General features: G+C 44.5%; 1 protein-coding gene and 1 non-coding gene across 2 annotated transcripts; both read right to left on the bottom strand.

Annotated features, from left to right (window-relative positions):
* Positions 1-201: 201 nt before the first annotated feature.
* Positions 202-4,907, bottom strand: gmeb1 (glucocorticoid modulatory element binding protein 1). Its single transcript, XM_068747456.1, has 9 exons — positions 4,780-4,907; positions 4,604-4,656; positions 4,404-4,519; positions 4,099-4,202; positions 3,357-3,505; positions 2,678-2,803; positions 2,447-2,584; positions 2,107-2,244; positions 202-1,007 (listed from the first exon to the last, which is right to left on the bottom strand). Exons 1-9 carry the CDS (start codon positions 4,905-4,907, stop codon positions 202-204), a joined length of 1,758 nt encoding a protein of 585 aa, XP_068603557.1.
* Positions 4,908-6,780: 1,873 nt separating this feature from the next.
* LOC137903554 (U11 spliceosomal RNA) lies at positions 6,781-6,913 on the bottom strand. The gene has a single exon (XR_011105775.1). It is a non-coding gene; the product is annotated as a U11 spliceosomal RNA (small nuclear RNA).
* Positions 6,914-8,957: the final 2,044 nt, after the last annotated feature.

Raw genomic sequence — 8,957 nt, 5'->3', positions numbered from 1 at the left:
TTAACATCCTACATTTTGATGCCTCCTGGTTTAAATAAAAAGACGACAATAACAACAAACAAACAAACTGTTGAGCAGAGAATGTACAAAAACACAAAACAATATTTCGTAATGCTTGGTCTTTGTTGTGTAATAAAGTTTCAAGTCTGTGGCAGCTTGAGCCCAAACCTGCTTCGGAGTCGCACGCGAGGCGTGTGACCTTCATTTGACCTTGTTTACTTCCTGAGTATTGTCTCCGATCACCACGATCTGGACATTTGACAGCCGTCCGCTGGCGTCCAGCCGCAGCCCCTGAACCCCTTCCGTCTGTCCCTCCTGCATTTGGCACTGCGTCTCCTCCACACCCGTGGCCACCGTCACCTCCATCCCGCTCTGCACCATCATGGCGGTCCCGTCTCCGCCCGACTGCAACGCCAACACTCCCACCGTCTGCTCCATTGTGCTCGGGTTGATCTCGATGACCGTGTGTTCCTGGACGGCCTCCGCCTGGCCTTGCGTCGTCGCCTCCTGCTGCACCAGCACGGAGCCCTCCACCACCTCTGCCCCGCCGGCCTGCTGGCTCAGCTGCACCAGCTCCAGGTGGCCCGAGTCTTGCACGGTGGTGGTGGTGCCCACCAGCGTGAGGCCGGAGGACGGGTGCAGGGTGATGGTGTCTGCCTTGCCATCGCCGGCCACCATGTAGCGGGTGAAGAGCTGGGAGCCGGCTGGGAGCAGGGTGACGGTGTTGGGGGACTGGGCCAGGGTGGCAATGGGCAGGCCCGTCATGGTGAACGGTTGACCCACGGACGACAGAGAGATGGGGGAAAGGACCGTGAACTGCTGCGGTTGCAGAGCGGCCTGCTGGTTGATGGCGGAGGCGAGGAGGGTGGTGGTGGAGGCGGGCCTCTGCAGGCGAGGCCGCTTGGTTTGCCGCTTAGTGTGAGTTTTGTTTTTGGCCGGCTGGGGGCAGGATAGAAGCGCTCGCAACCGCTGCTGCTTCCTCTGTTCCTCCAACTGCACCTCCAGGTCTACAGAAAACACAACGCAGGACTGAGAATGAGGGCCGGTCAATCCCGACAGCTGATTCAGAAACATTAGGGTGTGCCCCGCCTCTCGCCCGTTAAACTGCTGGGATAGGCTCCAGCACGACCCGGCAACGGACAAAGCGGTTCAGGAAATTACTGAACGAAGGACCTGATATTATTAAAGATGGCTCAGCCACCAATATATAATAATACAGATTCAGAGGCATTAAAAATGGATTTCATGCATCTGGGAAAGGTAGGAAGGGTTAGAGATGACAAATAGAAGCAAAACTCCTATTGCAGTTAGTACCTCATAAACGATGATGATGAACAAATGATTCCAGATGCTAGCAGCTGGACTCCATGCTCAACGGACTGGGTGGTGTTGAGACTAATTTGGCCTGAGGCAGATCCAGGTAAACAGGGTAGGGATACGCCAATCACTGACGACTCGAGACGAGCCTCGGAGGAGCAGCTACAGGCTCTCTGAGGGCTTTTCACCTCCTCGGAGCAGCTACAGGCTCTCTGAGGGCTTTTCACCTCCTCGGAGCAGCTACAGGCTCTCTGAGGGCTTTTCGCCTCGGAGGAGCAGCTATAGGCTCTCTGAGGGCTTTTCGCCTCCTCGGAGGAGGAGCTACAGGCTCTCTGAAGGCTTTTCATCTCGGAGGAGCAGCTACAGGCTCTCTGAGGGCTTTTCGCCTCCTCGGAGGAGGAGCTACAGGCTCTCTGAGGGCTTTTCGCCTCGGAGGAGCAGCTACAGGCTCTCTGAGGGCTTTTCACCTCCTCGGAGCAGCTACAGGCTCTCTGAGGGCTTTTCACCTCCTCGGAGCAGCTACAGGCTCTCTGAGGGCTTTTCGCCTCCTCCTCCTCTGAGCTACAGGCTCTCTGAGGGCTTTTCGCCTCGGAGGAGCAGCTACAAGCTCTCTGAAGGCTTTTCAGCTCGGAGGAGGAGCTACAGGCTCTCTGAAGGCTTTTCGCCTCGGAGGAGGAGCTACAGGCTCTCTGAGGGCTTTTCGCCTCGGAGGAGCAGCTACAGGCTCTCTGAGGGCTTTTCACCTCCTCGGAGGAGCAGCTACAGGCTCTCTGAGGGCTTCCTACTTACTGCTGAGAGCGTTTAGGATGTCCTCCTGGCAGGGATCGGTCTCCTGCTTTCTCCTCTCCAGGATCTTCTTCACCGAGTCGAGCAGGCCGAACACCTGGGCGAGATTACTGAGCACCGCCACCTCTACCAGACAGGAATCTGGGATCAGTGTGGCAATCAATCAAAGGGTCACTTGGTCAGTCCGAAAACAGGAACAAATGCAGCTGTTGCACACATCCACATGTATTTCAGTCATCGCTGATAAAGCAGACGGACAGTAGTCAGTCAGCTTTCCATCGGTCTCCCATTCACGCGCCTTCTAGCAAGCCCTACTCCTGTTAATAGTGCAACGGCTTCATACCTGTGTCCTGTAAGGCAGCCGCCTCCCTGCGCTGCTGCACGCCGTTCAGCAGCTCCAGAAGCTCCGTGCTGATGTTGGTCACCACTTCACCCAGCAAACCCACGTCGGCTATCCCCTTCCAGAAGTTCAGGGTGTCCTCTGTGGACAGATAAGCACAACGAAGTCTCACTCGCTGTCGGGGATCTCCCAACAGAAATGATCGCTGCGTTTGAGATGAGCTTTCTTTGTAACCTGAGATCTCGTAAGTTTCCTTCTGGTCTGCAGACTCCAGCGAGATCGGGCTCCAGTCCGCCTTCCCACTCAGAGCCTCTCCTTTGTCCTCGCCCGCTACGCCGCCATTACCCAGGACCACCTGAGCTGCAATGCAAACAAAGCGACACACATTGTGTTTGTTACCTGAGCATTTGGATGTTAAGGGTGACAGTTTAGGCCTCAGGAAATGTGACTGTATGTTCGCAAGAGTTTGAGTTTTAAATGTTGGACCAACTCATTAATTTCAAGTTTGTCTGATTTCTCAGGAATTGATATTGTTAGGAGAAGAAAAACACTATTAAAAAATATGTAGCATATTTAAGCTAAAGGGCTAGGAGTTTATGCTATGATGTGTGGAACCAGTTTTTTATTTAAGAAAATATTCAGTGAGAACTGTGATTGCAAATGTCTTAAATATTTGCATGAATCTGGATGCATTTGGTCAGGTAATTATTATTGCTTATACTATTGACCTCATTAAGAATGCCACATTTCATTCACGATGCTTACATTATTTTACCTTTTTACCGAGACAAATCCAAAATGCCCCACCTAAGCTTGGAGATCATTTATTTTGTCAGACAAAAGGCTGATAAAGTAAAATCAGTCAGAAATGCGACCTGGTTGACATTCCACAAGCTACGGCCCGTTTTCTCACCATTTGAGGATGCAGAGATGGAAAGGCCGGTTCCGTCAGGAGGGAAGCGCGTGTTGTTGATCAGAAGGTCAAACTTGGTGCTGCGACATGTATTGGTGCACAGCGTGCTGTGCTGGTAGAAGTCCAGCTGACCAGAATCCATCATTTTCCTGGTGGGCAAAGAAACTGAGTGTTTCAAATCAAGCAAACAACGTTCAGCCGCCAAGGAGCCTGTGAGCAGCAGCAAAAATATCATTCCAGATCGTGCTTCAGTGAGTTGTTCCCTTTTAAAGTTGATGGTGGTAAAGCCATGATATAAGATTAAGATTATATTTTATTTGTCATTATGTTTACACTTTTTACACACAACAAAATTCCATTTTATAATGGTTACATAATATTAAAGAACGTATTTACACGTTCAGCAGACATTACTGCATTACTGCACGGACACAGAGATTAATAAAAGTCCAGAATGCTTTTGCTGAATTTTTGGTTTCGACCAGCTTCAGAGAAAAAAATATCCCTCTTTAAAAGAAAAAGATTTCAGGACGATGAAAAGGTTCCTCCAGTCCAAAAATGCAGAACATCTTCTCCTGCTAATATCTAAATTTTTGTCATGTCTCAGTTCGCTTCACCAGGCCCATTCCACAGTAAAGCTAGCATGCAGACTGGGATTGTAATGCTCTACTTAACAACCAAACTTTAGTCAGAACATTGAATAAAAGGAGACATTTGTACAACAACAACAAAAACATGTCACCTGAGCATGACTCCTCCCATCCTAATGGCCCTTTTCCAATCTTTCAATGTGGCCTTTCCAGAAATATGAACAAACTGCTTTGGGCTGATCAGCTGGTCTTCATACTAGTGGAAAGTAGAGGTTAAGTGATGACATGATGCGTGTTTATGGTACATACTAATGATATCAAGTTGCCTTTTAGCCATGCACTGTAACATTAGACACAAACTGTGCAAGATATGGGATTTATTTCCACTCGACCACGTGCAAATGGTTTGTTTGTGACCTGACAGAGCAACGGTGAAATGGTGCAGTTTGATACCAACCTTCACACACTTTACGTTGATTCCTGGGCAGACAAATTTCTTCACCAGCAACATGGCTTTAAGGTCGCCACACGTGATGGGACAACCGAGCTCAACATCGTCTGCTTCGGATTGTTCTAAAATAACAAAACGATATTGGCATATGAACGCAGGGAGACCAGGAGGAGCTTGGATGTATCTTTGAGGTGATGATGTCCTACCTGGATTAGCTTCAACCGCTACGACAGCTGCATCTGTTTCAGCAGATTCATCTCTGAAAAAAAAAAAAAGACATTTGGTCTATTTATTCATTTAGGAATAGTATTTTGGGGGGGGAATTACAATTAAAATATTTATTGTATGTGTCAATTAGGCGTCTCATTCTTCCATTACATACCCAGTGGTGATTGGCTGGAGCTGAAGTATGACCTGAGTCTTATTTGGGTCATCAGCGTCCCCCTCAGCCCCAGCATGAACCACCACTACCTCCCCCATGGAGACAGTGACCTCTTCTGTGGCTGCCATTTCATTCAGATTGAACAGAGGGAAGCTGCTTTCATAGAACAGCTACGCTGGAGTTTATTCATCTAAAAGAATAAAGAAAAAACAGAAACAAATACAAGCTGGTAAGAAGTAAATACGCTTCTTCAGGACATCGTCCTGCAAGCAGTCGTACGGGAAAAAACAAAGATCAAAATGACTCTTTGTTTTTGGGAAGTAAACAAATTATTTTTTATTTTTTTAGGTTTAATAACTCACAACTTGCACAGAGAAATAGCGGGATGCAGTTTGGTTATGATTGGATAACCTATTTTATACTTCTTCCAAGTACATTCTATTTCTCAGTTAAATGGATTGTTGTTTTAGTTAAATTAAGCTATATATAAATAAAACCCCAAACAAAAATTAACCGTGTAGCTTATTTTGATAGACAGTAGCCAGCCAGCTCATGTCAGGTTACCATTTGCTATTTAACAACAGATAACAGATTTTATTAGCCAAAATGCAAAATAATTTGAGAGTTTAATAGTTTTGTTGTTATTGAATTGGGGGGGGGGGGGGGGGTCCTATGTCATCATATAGCTTTTTGTTTATACCTTCAGCCATTAAAAATAAATAAATAAGACCATGTAATGCAGGTAGCCAGCGTTGCTAGCTAGCTAGCTAGCTCATGTCAGCTAGCTGTGGTTTTAAATGAAACGTTCTCATGCAGTTATTATGAGAGTTGTTAGCTAAACAAATCTGTCTAAAAAGATTATTATTATTTCCATGGTTTCCAACTTTGGGATAATATTTATATTTATAGCAATGAGTTCACTCAAAGCCGAGAAAACATTCACTCATGAGTAAATAGTTTTGTTTCGTCGCTCGAAATAACCTTTTAATGAAAAGTGTGTTGTTTTTCTTAACAAAATGCACGGCCGGAGGAGGTTCGCTCGTGTTTTGTAACATGTAATTAACACCACAGCTCCATTAGCGGCAAGCCCGTTTGTTTGGTTCACTATTTCCCCAAAGTCGAACGGGTTAGTAAGTTTCTCGCCGCCGACATCCTAAAGCGCCCCTCGGATAAAGACGCGCCGGCAGCCATTGCGACCAACGCAAGGGCGTAACTTGACGTGAGGGGAACGGGCCAATAATGCAAAGCGTCGCCGTTACAGTGTGACGGTTACGTGCCGCCCGTCTCTGAACCGTACGTCCTTTCGTAACTCTGCATTTTAAGACTCCGCTCCCCCTCAAAATGACGTCTCACTGTGCGGCAGCACGTACAGCAAGCAACGGCGCGGCGCGGCGCGGCGCGGCGACGGCGTCGCCCCTCCGTTCCGTACGCGCCTGGCTGGGTGTACGACTCCCGTAACCGGAGATTACCGCAGCTAGCAACAAATGTTGTCATGAGACCGATCGCTGCGTTACAGCTAAAAACATTTTTTTAATCACATGGTTAAAAATAAGCCCGTCCTTACCGTTTTTGGAGAGAAACGCAGCCCTAGATTATATGGAGCGCTTCTGCGCATGCGCAAACATTGATCTAGCTTGACTTCCTGCTAAACAGTTTGCCGCTCTTGTAAACCATGACAATCCGCTGCGATGCATTTATGAATAAAATGTTTATTAAGCAGCATCTGCTGTATCACAGTTGTTATGATCTCATTCTAATAACCAATATCGGTATTGGTTATCGATTAAATAAATATCACGGTCTATTTGTAATCTCAAACTGACGCCATTACGCGTCTGTTGTTTCTGGTCGTTGCCCCTGTGAACGTAGATTCTCATTTTTCAGTATTAGAAGGTCAATTTATCAGAAGTTCAGAACGACGTGAACGGAATATAAACCTCTACGCAGAATTTTACTACCCTGGCGTAGCTGATCGATCGCTTTTCCTGTAACATGGTAGGGCGGGACGCCGGGACAGAGATCACCAGCAGCCCCTGATATAAAAATTGTGCTTCCGAAATCTCTTGATTGCGATTCCGCGGGAGCGATGACGTCAGTCACCACTCCCGTGCTAAACAAAGCAGAAGCCCTTTTTAGCGAACGCCGGAACCGTTTCTCGTACTATGACGCAGCAACACGCTCTTCACTCATGGTTAGGAATTATATAGTGTTTTATTTTTATCTTATTTGACTCTCCATACTGTTTATTCCTTACTCTTGATAGGTAATACTTTGAATACTTATTCATCAGTGAATTGTTATTGAAATAAAAGGTGGTTGAACCTACAAGTTTGACCAGCGAAGAGCATTCTGGGTAACATTTAGGCGAGGAATTCAAATTTCCTGGCGCCCCATTGGTTGGTCTGTTTGCAGCTATGACGTAATGTTCGATGCGTGTGGCGAAAGCGACCAAAGCGTGGTTAATAATCAAAGTAAATTCTGGAAATATTTAATATGAGTTAGGAGGATTCATTTCAAATGAAAGTTTTGACAGTTTTAATTCAAACTAGAAAAGCTTTTCAAACCATAAAAAAGACAAATCAGATTCAACAACAGAAATGTACTCATCCTGATAATGTTTTCAATGAAATTATTCTCTGAATGTTTCTGCATTAATTACTAATTGCGTTATAATTTATTTATATTTTGCCTCCCTGAAATAAGTTGATTTAGTATTTTTATTCGCAGTATTACAAGCCTGGAGGAGAAATACAAAACTCTGTTATTGTAGTTTCATTTACTGTCTCTCATATAAATTCAGTGTCAAAAGAGAGGAAGTGACTTATAATATATAAAAAAATAATGATGTCAAGCAATGTCATAAAACATTTTAAGATCTGTAACACCAATTGCTGAAACTTAATATAAACTAATTTAGATGACCTCTTTCTTCCTTCTCTTTTTCTTTCTTTCTTCCTTTCTTTCCTTATTTGACCTAGCTATAGCAATATCCCACTGCCAATATCAATCAAACCTTAATTTAAAAAAGTGTCATGGCAGACTTGGACTGGTCCCAGTAGTAATGACATGTAATCGAACTTCATCATCTTCAATCCTACCAATTTAGGTCAAGATAGTCCGTCTTCATTCTGTCAGTAGATGGTGCCAAACCCCAGTTAAAAAGAAAAACCACAAACATCAACTCAAAAACACCATTTATTTTATAGCACATTTATTTATTTTAACCAATCAATAAAACCACATCAAATCAAAAGTGAATCCCTCACACATAATATATAAAATTAATGACATTTATTCAATGAAGCTGAACAGTTTTGAGTTATGTACTTTTGCCAAGACCTAACAGCTGCAGATGTTACCGAGCACTTGGTTGGTCTGAACATTCCTGTGAAAAACACACAGCATAAATGTGTCGTTCAACATTCTGAGAAATTATTATTTGCTTTTTATTTTTTTGACAGTGAGATAAATAAACTAAGGTGAGCTAACACTGATACCAGGACTAATTATTCAGTGTTTTTTAACCTGTTCCGAAATGCAAAACCTCCAGTTTGAGGTTTCTGATGGACGTGCAGTAACTACTTTTTGATTAGCTTCATCTTATCTATTCACCTGGGATGTCCGTGCATGATCTTGATCTTTGCCGTTGGTTTTACTGGAAGTCTCGTGAAAAACGGACGGTGGTATGAAATTTGGCAGCCTCACTGATGACCCTTAAAAGTTACTTCGGTTGCCAAGTTGTCATGCTGGAGTAGCTGCAGCGTGCAGGTCTCACAAGTACATAAGATAGAACATGAGCTTCAGAGGCATTATAGCGCTGAAATCAGGAAGAGCCCCTGAATCCAGCCTGTACTTAAATCTCCTCTTTGATATCAATCCTATCATTGAATTTGCTAGATGAAAAGTTAAAAATGTTGAACTACTTTAAGATTACAGTAACACAAAGGCTAAATTGGTTTGAATATTGGCCAGCATCACTATTATCATCATTACACGGGATGGCCATTGTTTGTAATCAAGATGTTTGCAATATTACAAATGCTGCTGAAATCGTATATTAACTATCTAACACAGATGTGGAAATAGAGGTCTGTGGAAACGGTTGATGAGAAACCTAATTTCTTCCTGGTGGCTTTTCCAGTCATGTCCTTTAAATGAAATGGCTGTTTCCGAAAGCC

The sequence above is a fragment of the Brachionichthys hirsutus genome, chromosome 13 (genome assembly GCF_040956055.1).
Source record: "Brachionichthys hirsutus isolate HB-005 chromosome 13, CSIRO-AGI_Bhir_v1, whole genome shotgun sequence".
Classification (NCBI taxonomy): Eukaryota; Metazoa; Chordata; class Actinopteri; order Lophiiformes; family Brachionichthyidae; genus Brachionichthys; species Brachionichthys hirsutus.
The sequence above is the reverse complement of the archived record's forward strand: the minus strand, read 5'-3'. Positions and strand labels throughout refer to the sequence as shown.

Bases quoted from the DNA above. Each gene is read 5' to 3' on its own strand.
- gmeb1 (XM_068747456.1), bottom strand. From the start codon at position 4,907: ATGGCAGCCACAGAAGAGGTCACTGTCTCCATGGGGGAGGTAGTGGTG. The intron at 4,657-4,779 runs GTATGTAATGGA...TTTTTTTTTCAG, and splicing joins CTCCAGCCAATCACCACTGG to AGATGAATCTGCTGAAACAG. The intron at 4,203-4,403 runs GTTGGTATCAAA...ACTTTCCACTAG, and splicing joins TCAACGTAAAGTGTGTGAAG to TATGAAGACCAGCTGATCAG.